The sequence below is a fragment of the Schistocerca piceifrons genome, chromosome 10, assembly GCF_021461385.2.
Source record: "Schistocerca piceifrons isolate TAMUIC-IGC-003096 chromosome 10, iqSchPice1.1, whole genome shotgun sequence".
Classification (NCBI taxonomy): Eukaryota; Metazoa; Arthropoda; class Insecta; order Orthoptera; family Acrididae; genus Schistocerca; species Schistocerca piceifrons.
In genome coordinates, this window is record NC_060147.1 from 23,734,362 (window position 1) to 23,752,670 (window position 18,309).

The following is an 18,309-nucleotide window of genomic DNA, read 5'->3' on the forward strand; positions in this document are numbered from 1 at the left end:
CCTTAGATAGGTCACAGAAAATAACAGCTGCCTCTATTTTGTTATTTAAAGCTTATAAAATATAGTGAGTGAACATTTAAATGACATTCCCAGTGGTGAAACTATTGTGAAATTCAAACTATGATTTGTTGAGGATATTGTTTCTCAGATGAGATACTACTCTAGCGTACATCACCTTCTCAAAAATTTTGCAAAATGATGTCAGTAGTGAAATAGGTCAGTAGTTATTGACATCCATCTTAAAGAGGGCTTTAGCAATGGCATATTTCAGTCTCTCTGGAAATATACCTTGAGTTGGTGACACATCACATATTTTGTAAGACAGGGCTTATTATATGGAAACAAATCTTCAGCACTCTTTGGAAATACCATTAGCTTGTACTATTGAGAAAATATATAATTGTCTTAATTTGAGGAGGAGACATTTGGTGATACATTCATATGACAGAAATTTATGACAGTTGCTTTTTCAACATATTGCCGTGACTTTTCTCCTATCCTTTCTACTATATGTAAGATAAATTATAGAGCGCAGCAATTGGTCATCCTTTTCTTTTTTCTCCAGGTTTTATTACTCAAATCCAGATTTCGGCTAGTGCCTAGCCATTATGAATGCACTATTTTCTAATCTCAATGCATGTTAATTTCCTGTTGTTCGAGCATCAGTCACAGTTCGTTAGATAATACTAGGTAGTATTGAAAGAACTGTGACCGACTTTGGCATAGAGCATGTGGTACCCCAGAACACTGTTTATGACATTCCTTATTACAAGCAAATGTCGCATGGTAGTGGAATCATCACATTTTTGATTAATGCATTTAAACTATCTTCTTCAAAGCACAAAAGTCTTCCTGAATGTGGAGAGTCAAAAAGATCCTCCTTAAAACGAGAAAACAATGGTCTTGTCTTGCTCTGTCCAGTGGCTTTATTCCCATACATGGGGCAAGTGTTTTTGGCTGCTTCTGCTACTGTCACCCATCTATTGAACTCAAACAGAAACATATGTCAAAAATGTTCTGATTTCTCCACTTGGAACTGCATTTTCCATCATCCATAGCTCCACTGGGGAGGTCATGTGTTTGTATTTTGTCAAACTGTGAAATTTTTAATTTTTAATCTTTATTGAAATAACTTCGATCATTATTTTTATTCGGTTAAATGGGTTAAGTGTAATTTTTTTATTTATTTTCCTTTGTCGTGTCATTTTAGTCCCTGTGTTAACTTACTCAACTACTCTTTTTTTCTTCTCATAGATCTTGTTCCACTTGCATGTGAATTTAATTCTATAATTATCTGTCAGAATATTTAAACATTTTAAAGTGCTGCTCTACCAGTTAAAAAACAAAACCTGGAATAATTTGTTTATATGTGCAGTGGTACCACAAAATGTAGTTTTCATTGCAAGACGTACATTTTCTTGGGTGGTAATTGTCATGCAAACATCTAAAACATAAATTCTTAGTGCACTGTGGACAAAATGACATAGATGAAGATTTAAATGAAAGAAGGCATTTAAATGAAACAAAATTAAAGCAAAAAAAGTAAAAGAAATAATGGATAATGAATACAATAACATGGTTAAAAATATAGGATGACGAAATAGAAGAAATTAAATTGATGTTAAGGCAGGGAAATAATTAAAATCACATGCACGAAGATTCCATATGGAAAAAGAATTATGGGAAGAAAAAAATTGAGACAGTTGAAAAAGTTAATATAGTGCTTAAAATGATGTGGCAAAGGAATATAAATAAAAAATACACTTAAATCAATTAATTGAATAAAAATAATGATCAGTAATTTCGACAATGGTTTAAAAATAAAAAATACTGCAACACCTGACAGGGTTTGAACCCAGAACCTCTTGCATATGAGGTTTGTTCTATACCCATTTGGTTACACAACCAGTCCTTGTAATATTTATGTTTAAAGCTGTAGAGAATCACTCAAAATTCTGAAAATTTTTTTGTCAATTACTAGCAAATGAGAGCCCACCATGATGAATGGCTGCAGAGTGTAACAACTAGGATCTTCTTAACCTCCATTACCAAATAGATGGCTGGCCGAAGTGGCCGTGCGGTTAAAGGCGCTGCAGTCTGGAACTGCAAGACCGCTACGGTCGCAGGTTCGAATCCTGTCTCGGGCATGGATGTTTGTGATGTCCTTAGGTTAGTTAGGTTTAAGTAGTTCTAAGTTCTAGGGGACTAATGACCTCAGCAGTTGAGTCCCATAGTGCTCAGAGCCATTTGAACCATTTTTGAACCAAATAGATGGTTTCAAAACGTTCACCCCCCCATATGGGCAACTCTCCTTGCTTGATGTTAAAGTTCATAGTCAATAAATTTCAAAAACTGACATTGAAGGACATGTTGTTGTAAGTCCATTTCAAATGCCAGAGTCCTTCAGTGAATTCTTTATATATGTAGCAAGGCCTGATGTCAGTGTAACAGATTATCACAGCAGAGTAAATCCCTTTTGCCTTGATGAAAACTCTGAACATCTTAGAAAATTTTTAAAAGTTTCTGTGAAGGATGTAGAAGATGCAGTCTTAGCATTACAGAAACTAGGCCCCCTAAATCTCGACAAGAGAGCACATTCCGGGAAGAGATGGGCAACATATTACTACCGCCCACATATATCTCGCGTAATGATCACAACGAAAAGATCCGAGAAATTAGAGCAAATACGGAGACTTACAAGCAGTCGTTCTTCCCACGCACAATTCGTGAATGGAACAGGGAAGGGGGGATCAGATAGTGGTACAATAAGTACCCTCCGCCACACACCGTAAGGTGGCTCGCGGAGTATAGATGTAGATGTAGATGAAGTGGAGATGGAATACCAGCTACAGTTATTAAAGTAGTACACAGCACAATATCAAACCCACTAGCTAAAGTGACAAAGGTACTGAAATGTGGCAAAGTTAAACCACTTTTCAAAAAGGGATCAAGAGAGGGCATGGGAAATTGACATCCTATCTCAGTACTTCCAGTCATATCTAAAATATTTGAAAAAGTTTCTGTTACCCGAATCCAAAATATTTCATTATTCTAAAAAAACAGTTTGATTTTCGACAAGGAAAAAACATGATAGACATTGTATGCAGTTTTGTTGAGAAGATAAGTACATCGTTAGAAAAAAGCAATAAGTTGTCAGGAATCTTCTGCAACCTCGCAAAGATATTTGTTTCTGTAAACCATGCCTTGCTTATTTACAAACTTGAGAATGACAGTTCAGGTGTGTCTTATGCTTGAAATTATTATAAAAATTTCGAGTGTTCCATTTAAAATTCCTGCCAGTCTTAAAAATGGCCATGTATTCAGTAATGTGGGAACCTATCTCCATCTGGCAACACTGGATTCATCTGGCAGCAGTAGCGCACCGATGCCATAAACATGAGTTGTGGGGATTCACAAACTTGTTAACAATGTTTCCCTCGCACCCTGCGATCACAAACCTAGAACAGTGTCTAGTCAATGATGTGTCATTGCAGTCTATGATGCCAGTGAACTAGAATTGAAAGTAATTTGTCTTATTGGTAACAGTACAATGTTCTTGTCAGGAGCTAGTCTGTTGCGTCTTTTATGCCATAAAATACGTTATGTGGTATTTTGTAAATGCTGGCATTTCTGAGGCCTACATTATGTTTCATGTGCTTCAACAATTGACTTATTTTAACCTGACACCTGAATATTGACTTAATACTATGTCTCTTAAGGAGCCAGCTAATCTTTCCTGTCACTGATCCACATAACGGCAAAATGCAAGCTTTTTACTTCCCTCCACAGCTGTTTTCTGTTCCTGAAATTGCCTGTGATATATATTTTATAAGTGGTTTACTTCTTATGGCAAGTTTTTTGCATCAGAGATCCTTCGAACAGTGTGCTTTTAGATGCAGTGGTGATGGCAGGAAGCATGAATGTACCGGTTCATATAAGTTAATTTTCTATATACTGAGACAATCGTCAGGTTTTTACTAGATGAAAATGAAAATGTAGAGTGCAAAACTTATCAGCATCAAATAAAGTGACAATCAGCAGGCTAAAATTCTGAGGAGATCGTCAACAGGCAGCAATTCAAGAATAGTGGGTCTCAACGAGTTCCTACTTTCCTCTTTAGTTGTGAAGTGACACTACTGTTTGGATGAAAGATAATCTTCGTAGTTTTCCTTTTTAGTGTGCCACTCCGAAGGCTCTACAGCCTATCTTATTTGAAGATATTGTTGGGAAGTGGTGGTCCATTCGTATCTATGAGGGGCTTTCAATAAGTAATGCAACACATTTTTTTTTTTCTAGGTCAATTTCAGTTGAAATGCAGAATTTGTTGTGGGACACCGTTGACTACTTGCACTTCTACCCCTAAAGTTTCCCGATAGGTGGTGGTGCTATATATAGCCTCCAAAATGGCATCTGTAATGGAGGTATGCATGTCTACGGAGATCTGGCAGTAAACAAAAGCACAGTGAGTTGTTGGGCGAGGCTTCTGTCGTCATTGCAACAAGTACGTGCAAACCTGTCCGATCTCTCACGTGCTTCCTGGCCCCACACAGCTGTGACTACTGCAATGTTGGAATGTGTGGACAGACTCATTCAAGGTGATTAGTGGCTCACAAACAAACACCTTGCTGCACATCAGGACGGCTGTGTCGGTAATGCTGAAACATTCGTCCGTCAGTTGGGGTACCTGATGGGTTCCTCGCCACCGAACAGAAGACCATAAAGAGCAGCGGAGGATCATCCGTGTGGAATTACTTGACCTTTTTGAGGCTGTGACAGTGTTTTGTGGAACACTGTCACAGACAATGAAACATGTTCATCAGTTTGAACTGGAAACAAAACACAATCCGTGAAGCGGCATCACCCCCCCTGTCTTCCAAAGAAAACGTTCGCAGTTGCAACCTGAGCCAAAGTCATGGCAATGATGTTCTGGGACTCTGTTACATTTCCTCCCTTGTGGCGCAACAGTTAACTCTCAAGTTTATTGTGCCACCTTCAGGAAATTGGAGAAATGACTTCAGCCACAAAAATCCAAACTGCTCCAGCTCCAGCTCCAGCTCCATGACAATGTGAGGCCTCACACAGGTCTGTGCACCCGAGAGCAACTCACAAAACTTCATTGGACTGTTCTTCCTCACCCACCCTACAGTCCAGATATCACAACTTCTTGTTTCCATCTTTTCAGCCCAGTGAAGGATGCACTCCACGGGAACAGTATGTGGACGATGGGGAGGGTGTCAATACAGCAATATGTCATCTGCGACATCTGCTATTAGTGTGTTCCATGCAGGCATATGGGCCCTCCCAGTACGGTGGTGTAAGGCTGTTACATTAAAAAATACAATTTTGTATCGAAAAGATTGGGGAATAGTATCCTGTGTTGGAATCCTGAATAAAACCGACATTCTTTCAGAAAAAAGTGTGTTGCATTACTGACTGAATGTCCCTCATACTTACAGAATCTACCTCAGTCACAAATATTATTCCTAGTGTACGTATGCAGTTTTTCAGGCATATGTGTGTAATGAAGTCTTCTCACATTAGTAATTAAATCAGTTCCAGTGACTAACTGCTGTGTTGAACAGTGATATTCAGTAGTGAGAATGCCGGTACCCAGACTGCGAAAGATTTGTGATGGTGGTAACCTACCAGCAGAACTGCACTACCTGAAAAAGACATTTGCTCATAACGGCTACATTAACGAAGATAGCGAAAATGCACTGTAGCTTCCCAAGTGCAGTAAAAGGGGTTAAATAGCTGAAAGAAGAGTGTGCCTCTGTACTACATGCTGGTGCAGCCTTTGTGAGAATCAAACAATGGAAACGTCAGGCAGGAATATCAACAATGTAGGAAAAGACAGGTTGATACTTACTGTAAAGAAGGCATGTCAAGTTGCTGGCAGGCACAATTCACACACTTGCATAAAGATACATACACACACCATTCACACATGCAAGCAAGCACACCTCACGCAGACACAACTCGGGCCCGAGATGCTGGATTGGTTGTTTTTTGTGTGTGTGTGTGTGTGTGTGTGTGTGTGTGTGTGTGTGTGTGTGTGTGTGTGTGAGGTGGCCTTGCTTTTGTGTGTGAATGATGTATCTCTCTCTTTTACTGATGAAGGCTCTGGCCAAATGGAGCCTGTCTGCAAATTGACGTGTCTTCTTTACGGTAAGTACTTTGTGAGAATCTGTCGTGCTGTGATGGAGAAATGAATTGAGCCCTCTTACAACCACCTGAAAAAATGAATAAGCCGTATGGGGAATGTGGAAGATAATGTAGGTATATGTAGAGCTCACATGGAATAACATTGCATGTGCACAGATACAGATATTTTTCCCGAGTGCTGGGCAGTTCTGTCCCTCTGTGCTGAAGGGGCAGCTGATGCAGTCTCGCCTTTTGCACCGATTACTTTGTCCGTTAGGAGTGGCCACCTCAGCTGTTTGTTGTAATGTTTCTCCCTGGTGATACATTGGTCAATATGTAGAATTTTTGTAGTTTAATTCTTCGAAGTATTCGCAATATATTTGTTGCTTGCCATATTTCTTGTGTTTAGCCCTCCGGCAGGATGCTTATGTATAAACTGCCTCAGTCACTAAAAACATTGTTTTTTTACCATTCCATTGTGGTTTTATAATTGCAACACTGTACCTATTTGTACATTACTGCTTATGCTAACATTGGATAACTTGGGATAACTTGTGTTGGCATATGTCCAAGTGAGCAGCAGTAGTTTGATATAAATAGTGAGCTCGGTGACAAAAAAGTTACAATCCATACACAAAAATGACCCAGATTCTGAGCTAGCTGCACAGTCCCACAATGAGACAGTTATTTATGAGATGATTAGTAATCAGATAAGCGGTGTGAGCTGATGGTGCTCCTCTGTTTAATACTTTGAGTGGGTCATTAGTGTAGGTTAACAGTTGTATGTAGCAACAGAGTCAACAGTATGCTATAATGAAAATTTATTTTACTGTTGTTTAGTTAAACAGTGATTTATTTCATATAATGTACGTCTATTTTATCATCCTTTAATTAAAATAAGATTAAACTGTGATTTGGCCCGTACATGCTTACCTTGGTAACCAGCTAATCTTTGTGTGTGTACAAGCACTCAGGGGGTATGAGTCCTACTAATCATTGCTACTTTAATTGTGGGTCAGCTCTTCTTTGTGGACTTCTTCCCTTTTGCATCAAAAGGTGCTGAAAGAGATTTCTGTTGTTTGATGTACCCAATGGAATAACACACCAAGATAGTTTGAACTCCATGTACTGCCTTTAATACATAATTCTAGATGATGACAGATTGACTACATCTGCACGTATTCTGATCAGACAAGAGAATTTACATCTGTATGAGAATCGATCAAGACGACGACGATTCGTACAAAAATATTTCATCATTTGTTTGCTGGCAAGCATTTCTTTTATGTCACTGAGATCAAATCCTCTCCAAGCCCTTCACACGTGACACCACAGAGCAGGCAATTCCACCCAGCAGGTAGAGGTGCCCGTTCACGACCCCCCCACCCCCCCTCACCGACATCACAAGCTCAGTACAACTCCAATCTGCACAGGCTAAAACACCACCTGAAAGTGGGGTACTTCCAGTGTACTATCTATCTTAACTCACGTACATCTTTTGTTGATCAGTGGAGAGCAGTGAAGTGGGACATCTCACTCCCAGAATAACGTCACACTTCATTGCGTTATGTTTTGTTTTGGTAATTTTTATTTGTTACGTTCAGAAGACTGCCTTGACTCAGCTCTCATGCTGTTCTATCCTCTGCAGGTCTCTCTATCTCTGCATCATAACTATTACCACATACACCCATTTGAAGCTGCATAGTGTATTCAAATCTAAATCTCCCTGTACTGTTTGCCATCCCCCCACCACCCTCTACACTCTCTCTTTCTTCCCTCCATTACCAGTTTGATGATCATTTGATGCCTCAGGATGCGTTCTGTCACTCTTAGTGAAGTTGTGCCACAAGTTTCTTTTTTTCCCCCAGTGTAATTATGTAACAGACCATGCTGAAAAGTAATACCTCCAAATTTTTTATTCTGTTCTCGATATCGGTTGTGGTAGTACATATCGTGCATATTAGTCAGTTGCCTTTGTCACTTTTCTGACACAATTGCAGCTGTCTGGTGCTAGAGCGCCCATAACTGTTGTTGCATGTAATATAGTGGTGTGTAACAACTCTTTCGATGTGTGAGAAACAGGCCCTTAGGAAACTGAAACATGAATTTGAAGCTCTCCTCCACTCATGGAACACCCTCTACTTCAGGATGACAAAGTCAGGCTGCACAAGAGTGCTGCGACATCTGCAACAATCCGATGCCTCGGATGCACTGACATACACTCCTGGAAATTGAAATAAGAACACCGTGAATTCATTGTCCCAGGAAGGGGAAACTTTATTGACACATTCCTGGGGTCAGATACATCACATGATCACACTGACAGAACCACAGGCACATAGACACAGGCAACAGAGCATGCACAATGTCGGCACTAGTACAGTGTATATCCACCTTTTGCAGCAATGCAGGCTGCTATTCTCCCATGGAGACGATCGTAGAGATGCTGGATGTAGTCCTGTGGAACGGCTTGCCATGCCATTTCCACCTGGCGCCTCAGTTGGACCAGCGTTCGTGCTGGACGTGCAGACCGCGTGAGACGACGCTTCATCCAGTCCCAAACATGCTCAATGGGGGACAGATCCGGAGATCTTGCTGGCCAGGGTAGTTGGCTTACACCTTCTAGAGCACGTTGGGTGGCACGGGATACATGCGGACGTGCATTGTCCTGTTGGAACAGCAAGTTCCCTTGCCGGTCTAGGAATGGTAGAACGATGGGTTCGATGACGGTTTGGATGTACCGTGCACTATTCAGTGTCCCCTCGACGATCACCAGTGGTGTACGGCCAGTGTAGGAGATCGCTCCCCACACCATGATGCCGGGTGTTGGCCCTGTGTGCCTCGGTCGTATGCAGTCCTGATTGTGGCGCTCACCTGCACGGCGCCAAACACGCATACGACCATCATTGGCACCAAGGCAGAAGCGACTCTCATCGCTGAAGACGACACGTCTCCATTCGTCCCTCCATTCACGCCTGTCGCGACACCACTGGAGGCGGGCTGCACGATGTTGGGGCGTGAGCGGAAGACGGCCTAACGGTGTGCGGGACCGTAGCCCAGCTTCATGGAGACGGTTGCGAATGGTCCTCGCCGATACCCCAGGAGCAACAGTGTCCCTAATTTGCTGGGAAGTGGCGGTGCGGTCCCCTACGGCACTGCGTAGGAACCTACGGTCTTGGTGTGCATCCGTGTGTCGCTGCGGTCCGGTCCCAGGTCGACGGGCACGTGCACCTTCCGCCGACCACTGGCGACAACATCGATGTACCGTGGAGACCTCACGCCCCACGTGTTGAGCAATTCGGCGGTACGTCCACCCGGCCTCCCGCATGCCCATTATACGCCCTCGCTCAAAGTCCGTCAACTGCACATACGGTTCACGTCCACGCTGTCGCGGCATGCTACCAGTGTTAAAGACTGCGATGGAGCTCCGTATGCCACGGCAAACTGGCTGACACTGACGGCGGCGGTGCACAAATGCTGCGCAGCTAGCGCCATTCGACGGCCAACACCGCGGTTCCTGGTGTGTCCGCTGTGCCGTGCGTGTGATCATTGCTTGTACAGCCCTCTCGCAGTGTCCGGAGCAAGTATGGTGGGTCTGACACACCGGTGTCAATGTGTTCTTTTTTTCCATTTCCAGGAGTGTAGATTGTCATCCATACAGTCCCAACTTGGTATCATGTTATTTTCACTTGTTTCCAAAACTTCAACAACACATTTGAGAATTTAACTTTGGTAGTGATGAAACAGTGTAAGTGGAGTTCAGGTTGTGGCTGTGTCAGCAAAATTGATGACTGTTGAGAAATAAATTTTTACACATGAAGACTAGAAATGTAGAATTTCAATAAAGATTGTTTTGTTTGAAAAGGTTTTTCTTTTAATATTGCAACCCCAATTTGCGTATCATATCCATGACACTCTGTCCCTTATTTTGTGATAGTAAAAAGTGAGCTGCCCTTCGTTGAAATTTTTAGATGTCATCCATCAGTCCTACCTGATGTGGATCCTATGCTGTGCAGCAGTATTCCAGAAGACAATGGACAGGTGTAGTGTGGGCAGTCTCTTTAATAGACCTGTTGCATCTTCTAAGTGTTCTGCTGTTAAATCACAGCCTTTGGGGTTGCCTTCCCCACAGCATTATCTGATCATTTGAATTTAAGTTATTCATGATTGTAATCTCTAAATGTTTAGTTGAGTTCAGTCTTTAGGTTTGTGTAACTAATATTTAGCAGATTACTTTTAGTACACATTTCGGTCAGTTCACACTTATTTAGTCAATCGCCACTTTTCACAGGATGTTGTCTAAATAATTTTTCAGTTTGTTTTGATCATCTGATGATTTTACAAGATGATAAATGACAGCACCATTCTCAAACAGAAGGCTACTCAGATTGTCTCCTAAATTTTTTATACAGATCGGGAACAACAGAGGGCCTATAACACTTCCTTGAGGAACCCCAGATATTACTCAATGACTTTACATTAATTACTATGAACTGTGACCTTTCTGACAGGGAACCATGTGTCCCGTTGCGCATCTGAGATGATATTCCATAGGCACGCAATTTGATCAGAACTCACTACTGAGGAATGGTATCAAAAGCCTTCTGGAAATCTAAAAACATGGAATCAGCTTGATATCCCCTGTCAATAGTACTCGTATCTCTCTTACTCCTATTTGGTGTGCATCCCACACACCTAGATGGGATGCATGAGTGTTTTGTAGACTGACTGTGTTTTCCCATTACTGAAGTCTGCCACTTCCTTTAACTATGATTGTGCTCATGTGATCATTTCATGGCCCTACAAATTGTTATATCCAGGTATTTGTAAGAGTTGACATTGCTCTCTGAGGTGATGGCAGAATTGACATGAAAGAACTGGAAAAATTTGCCAAATGCGAGGAGTTGAAAACCGAACAACAGTGATGTTGGTGGAAATTGGTGAAAGTGTTCCCTTTAGTTCATGGCACATTGGGAGAAGTGCTAAAAGATCTTAGTGGGTTCTTGAAAAGTATTGGTATTTATAAAATATCCATCTGCCTCTTACAAGAAGCAACTTACTGGGATAATCATGAATTATCTGCTGATGCATAATGCAGTCCTTTCACCACCACCATCACTGTTTTGCTCCAACATCTCTTACATCAATTTGATTCGTATTGGCAGGATGTATAGAGCACAACTAGGACTTCAACTAGGACTTCAACATTGCCTGGTGGTCTCTAGTCCCTGCACTTCCTGCCAAACAGTACTTTTCTCTCTCTCCACCCATATCCTGCTATCCCTCCCCCTTCCCTTTCCCACACCAGATAGCTATTCATCTTCAACAGTTGCATTACGGTTGGAGCTGCTAGTGGTAGTGTGTGTGTGTGTGTGTGTGTGTGTGTGTGTGTGTGTGTGTGTGTGTGTGTGTGTGTGTGTGTGTGTGTGTGTTTTCTTTGCTGAAGAAGACTTTGGCCAAAAGCTATTATGTATAGCAGTATTTTTGTTGTGCCTGTTTCCAACTCAGCAGGTCACCTTTATAGTGAGTGGCAATCTATCCTTTTCCTAATATTGTTGTGATGTAAACAGGAAGGCACAACTCTCAACCGTTCTTGAGAAAATAGAGTTTGAAAATTTTAGGCATGTTTACATAGTTTCTAAGGTCACTAGTATTCAAGGATTCCGCAGCCGGGCAAATAAGCGGTCAGTGTCATAAGCGTGAGATCTCTGGATCGAATCTCTCTGCCTGTACTTATTTTCTTCTACATTCCCATGTAATTCTAAGGGCAGATGTGCATGATATGTAACGAAAGTGTATGATGACTGAGAACTGGATGTAAACAAAGTTTGTTTTGCAGTAGGCACATTGAAAAACATCTGCATGCAAAAATTAAACATTGATTATTGTTTTCCATGTCTCTACTATCATCATCATTCCAGTTTGCACAGTTGTCTATAGACTGCATATTACACATGTCAAAAATGTAGATACAATAACATAAATAAAATGACTAGTGATTTGATTGAAAATTCATGAATAACCTTCTTTAATTCCCACTCTACCTCAAAAAATTTTCTCCTTTTTTGTGATAAAGATTATGGAAAAATAATAAATCTTTAATATTAATAATTTGTACAGTTATAATAAATCTGTTGTTAGGATTATGTGGGAGTGGAAGAAAGAAGTACCAGCAGTGACAGGCAAACCAGAGGCTTTGATATTATGAAACTAAGTGCCTACTTGCTCAGCTGTGAACTCCTTGTATAATAGTGATCATACAAAGTATATAAGCATGCCTAAAATATTAAAACTCTATTTCCTCTAAAACAGTCGAGTTGTTAGCTTCATGGTAATGGTCTCCTGGCAGTAAGTGTGATGTCTACCAAGAGTGATTAAAATGTGCGTGCGCATTCTCTCTCTCTCTCTCTCTCTCTCTCTCTCTCTCTCTCTCTCTCTCTCTCTCTCTCTCTCTTTCTTTTTCTCTTTTGTCTTTTGTAATGTACACTGTAATACGGTGTTGTCATTTGCTTTTAGTGACGGTGCTGCAACAACTCTGGTCATGGCCTCTTATCCGACGTATTACGAGAACTCCAGTGCCAACAGTGGAGTTGCCAGTGGTGGGAGTCCAGCACTTGAAGAAGACAGACATAATCCAACAGCAGATGGAAACAGTTCCATGTGTTACTGCACAGAGTCTAATGAAACTGGTGGGATTAAGGGAGATTCTGAGGCAGCCGGGACAAAAACTGCGGAGGAATCGGAAAATGGGTGCACTTCTGAAACTGGCAGCAGCGTGGCCACCTATCGTGCGAGCATTCTCGACTTGCCGGATGAGATTATGATAAAGATCATGTCGTACCTGACCTTCAGTGAGCTCTTAGACGTAGTGCAGAAAGTGTGCTCGCGTTGGAAGTGTCTGTCCCAAGATGCGGAATTGTGGTACGACAAAGTATACGTTGTCAGGTAAGATGCGTATAATGTGTAATAAACTCATTTGAACGTTTTGGGGGAGAGTAATGTTCTTGATATCTGATTAAAATGTAAAATTGGTATTCTTAGTCACGTTTTATTTTAATTGAATAGAGAACATGTTTTGTCTTCATATCCTTTAAGGCATTGACAGACGGTGTGTAGTCATTAATTTAAACTAGTTCTAGAATCAAGCCAGTCATTTTTAATAGGGAAAAAAATATGATGAACACAAATTGAAGTACTAAAGAGTTCAGGTGAGCCAGTGGTGTATTGTTTGAGGTGAGGTGTCTGGGATGTTTATTTCTTGTGGGTGATGGCTTTGATGGTGATGGTCACCCACTGAAGAGAACAATGTTCAGGAATTTGTTAGTGTATCATGTCTCCCTTTTTTCATTACTTGTCTCCAGCACCATCCATGAATATCTATTAACTGAAATTAATTGGGTCTCTGTCATGACTGTAAAAGGATCACACTGTAAGACTAAGGTAATTTTCTGGTTATGAACTGTCAGGCCTCACTGACTGTGTCAGAGCGCCAGCAGCTGTTCATATGATTGCGAAACTGTGAGGATATCAAAGCCAGATGATTGACAACAGTAAGTGAATTGAGACAAAAACCGCTTCCACTTGCATATCTCTACCGCACACAAAGATCACGCTGGAAATACAGCAACTACTCAAAATATCTAAAATAACTTGAAGATGAAAATTAAAAAGGATAAAGCAGTATCATTATTTCTTCTCCTCCTCCTGCTCCTCCTCCTCCTCCTCCTCCTCCTCCTCCTCCTTCTTCTTCTTCTTCTTCTTCTTCTTCTTTTCCCATTTCTTAGGCTTTATGTCCTGTTCTGGCCTCACGATCTCTTTCTTGGCCTTCTCACACTCCTACTTCCAATAGGAGTGTATTCCGTTGCTTGTTGAGGGATTCTCTGAGGTGACAAACACATTACATACTCTTTCCAATCCTGCTTCCATTGGATTACTTTTTCAGTTAATGGCTGTACCTCCAGTTCTTTTCTTATGTCTTCATTTTGTATTCTATCTTCTCTTGTGCAGCCTTTCACTGATCTAAGTAGCTTCATTTCTGATGTTTGAAGTTGCTTAAGTCTTTAATGTCCAGTTTTCTGCTCCATCTAGTACTCTGGGTACCGCCATGACTTGATAAAATTTCTTCTACTTTTATCCTTCAGTGTTCCTCTAATCGTGCCCCATATGTGCCATTTCTTATTTATGCATTTCTCTTCTTCAAAAGTTATGCCACATCCTAGATACTGGAAATGGGACACCTGTTTCATTACGTTATTGATGATTGTCTTAGTCCTTGCGGGGTACTTTAATAAAAAGGCCATTCTTTTTGTTTTTGTTGTTAAAAATTTTAGATTATAATTTAGGCTTATATTGTTTACTCTGTGTACCACTTTTAGGCTTATATTGTTGATGTGCCTTCACATGTGATGCATTCGATTTCGGAGATCGTGCAACCGTACAGTTCACAGGCCTGCTTATGAAGGCTCTGGTGAGCCGCCAAAGAGACCGTATTATTTAAGCGATCGCAAACGAGTGCTCAGCCTATTCTGTAACCTGTGTTGCTGTTTCCTCTCAGTATGTTCAGTGCTACGCACAACTTGTTCACCATTGTATCTTATGTGTTGCTCTATAAAGTACTATGTTTCATAAATTTTATATGTTCTTGCTATAGCAAACGAGGCAGTGAGGGAGGGTTATGTCTTCTCCACATGTTAGTGTCAGTGCTGAGTCACCGGACAAACACGTTGATGGAAAAAATACTCCAACGCATTATTGTCCAGAAGCAGGCTCTCACTGCCACTCTCGATGAGGTGGCATCTGCACGTTGGTGGCAGGTTACTCTCCCGTCAGTGCAACCATTGCCCTTTCCAGCATGTGACCTATCAGCTGAAGATTGGGACTCCTACAAAACATGATTCCACCAACATGTGCAGTATTTTCGTGTGGGCGATGCAAACTTATGTAGGGCTTGGTTTCTTTCCTGGCTTTTGCCACACATTTATCAATTGTTGTGCCAACTTGCACCTTTGCAAGAACTGGTGAGCTTATCATTTGATAAAATGTGCAATATTTTTTCAACCTATTGCTATGACAGGACACGTGTCTTTACGATGTGTTAGAATTTTACCGTCCTCAGAAACGCTCAAACCATCCTTATAATACCTGGTCTGCAGAATCTTACGGATTGAGCTGTTGTCGTAAATTTGTCACAAATCCTACGCTGATCACAGTGTGTATGATGTTGTTATTCGTCTTGCCCCCGGTAGGAAAGTCAGCGAAAAACCATTTAGTGTGATAATCTGACGCTTACAGTTGTGCTCAATATAGCACAGTCTTTTGAAGTGTCACAGGCTGCAGGTAATCAAATTACTGCTTGGGGGGAGATATCGGAAGTTGCTCAGTCAACCCTTGCTAGGCACGCTGCAAGTGTTCGGGATGATGGGGAAGCTGTTGCAGCAGTACAATGTTAGACTCATCATTGTGTGGGACAGCATCAGTTACAGCCACAGCAGCAACAGGTCATGTCACAACAGCAGCTGCACGATAGCCTTCTGGCTTGCCTGTATTTCTTCATGTGACACGAGTGTGTAACTCATCCTTGTAGTACTGATGGACATAAACTGTATCTCTACAATGACTGTTTCCCGAAAAAAATTTTTATTGACTTGCAAGTGTTTAATAAACTGCTAAAAATGCAGGTGGACTCAGGATCCGTAGTGACTTTCGTAAATACACAAACATACGTGGACTTGGGCTCCCCTATCCTCACACAGGTTTCATGGAAATTTGTTTACTATAACAAACAGCAGATTCTGATCCTAGGTCAGTTCTTTGTTCTATACTCTTTCAGATCTGTTGTTTGCCCTCTCACCTTCCTTGTTGTGGATCATTCCCATACTGCAGATGTATTCGGGTTAAATGTGTTTAACGCTATAGATTTCTCCATTGCCAATAAGGTAAATTAAGTGTCAGATCAAGTTCCGGACCAACAACTGGAGCCCCTCTGCTCCGAGTTTGCATCTGTTTTTCCGTTGGGCTCGGTTGTGCTACTTGTTTTCAGGCCCACATTATCATCAAAGATTCCGCCTGCCCTGATTTGTTATTTCAAGTGCAGCAGATGCCTGTCATGTTGCACGACTCTGTCAAGGCCAAATTAGACTGTTTGATGTCGCTCTGTCATTTGGCATATTTCTTCCAGTGAACGGGCTACACCACAGGTCACCTTTAAGAAGCTGACAGGTAAGCTTCGCCTCTGCAGCGACTTCAGTTGTAACGCGCCCACTGGCGGTCCCCAATATCGAACTTATGATGACAATGGATCGTACTGTACCAATGTCACTATACCGCTAATGTATGGCTTCCTGCCTTGCAAAATACTTGGGTGAACCAATCGACCATTACAGCTTTAATTAGGTACAGTTTTCTAATTTCACAGTTGATGTTATAACTGCAGATCGCTATCTGATTTTAGAAGATTCCAGTCGTAGTGGAGTGCGTGGCGCCTACTCTAAGTCTAGCTAGTACCGTAATCGCACTCTCAAGGAACAAATCGAAGACAGATCATCCGTAGTATAATTACTACAGCGGCAACCTCAACCGATGACTGTGCAGCTGCCTCGAATATCGAATTCTGAAAGACAGCACCCTTACTTTACACAACGTCGAGATTGAACAATGACACGATTACACCACGAATAGACATATCCAAACATTCTGATGACAATAATCACCAATATCAAGCAGTAATTACAAGATAGGCCGATTTAGATAACAACTCTCGTTATCTAAGCTACTGGTCAAATCAAAGCATCAAATCTCTTTAAATACAGTACCTGTTTATATTATGTTGAGATAAATGCCCAAACTAGCTTGCAATTGTTCTCCCACACAACAAAATTCTCACAACACAGTACATTATATCTGGAAAAGAATCGTAACTCTTTTAATTACTTACAAAATTCCTATTCCATATACTGTCGTGTTTGACTAGTTTGTATTGAGACGCTTTCAGCAACATCGATAAGAATTGAAATAGTTTATGCTACCACTAAATCTTTTTCCACTTAGCCCAGCATTGCTATGTAAATAATACGGTGTCACGCACTTCACAGATTTACTAATCTTTGCCCTTGGTGTAATTGTTGGCCTTTCCATAATAAATTACAACAGCTTCAATTCTGCTTGCATTTACTTACACTTTCCATCAATGAAATAGTTTTAACTTTGTAGAATATCTACCCTCTGTAGGTTTATCGTGGTTAGGGAAACTTACAAATACCAGCGTATACTTGTGTCCTGCAATGTGGTATTAAGATCTGTGGAATTCAACCTTTTCTTTTCTCATAAAATATACATACACACACCAGATACTAATTAAATACACATAAGGTTTATGTTAACCCAAGGAACTTGAATTTATTTTCTCTAGGTATTTCAACACAAATTCATTCACATAAGTGAGTGAGTGCCATCAAAGACTACACCCCACAACACGGAAATTCAGTAATAAAAAAATTAAACAAAAACTCTAAGTGCCACCGACACTTTAAATCTAACCTTAAGTGACAATTTAAAACAATTCTGAACGTCTTCAGGCGTTGACAGTATGTGGCCCCCTAAGTTCCCTACTTGAACTCGGCCACTTGTTTTTTGTTTAGCTGTGTGCTGCTTGTAAAATGGTTCCTTTATTTTCTCATCACTTATCCTCTCAACTACTAGTGCACTCTTATCACAATATAGTGAAACAGTTCGTATTTATACGAGCCAATTCTAAGTCTGCTGTAAGATAGTGGTATTTGAACAACAAGAACGAATATGTGTCTCAGACTTTCCATTCTCGACACCCACACACCAACCACTACCAAACCACTTCAACAAAACGGCTAACAACCCAATTACCTCGGGGCGAGCCGCAACCACTAATAGTACAACACAGACAGGAGATCGGTTCCACCGATTCCCAAAAACTCTGCACCTACAAATGTACTTCTCTCTCTAACCAGGCTCATGCTGGATTTACCACAGCAAACTTTATGACTGAAACTGTCCACAAGACGACAATCAATTGATAGGTCGTGCACCTAAAGTCACCAAAACCGGTGTATCACCAGTCACTATTCAGAAAAATCCCACAGAATCTCTGTGTATTCCGTTATTCAGCTTTGCGAGGAAACAACCGTCACCGCC

The 18,309-nt window shown here is 41.1% G+C and overlaps 1 protein-coding gene across 1 annotated transcript in view; it reads left to right on the forward strand.

The window, feature by feature from the left end:
* LOC124719008 overlaps positions 1–18,309 on the forward strand; it is a 138,263-nt gene that overhangs the window by 5,556 nt on the left and 114,398 nt on the right. Inside the window, exon 2 of the mRNA XM_047244677.1 lies at positions 12,661–13,089. Coding sequence (XP_047100633.1) covers positions 12,686–13,089 — 404 coding nt within the window. The 5' untranslated portion in view covers positions 12,661–12,685. The remainder of the gene's footprint in view (positions 1–12,660; positions 13,090–18,309) is intronic.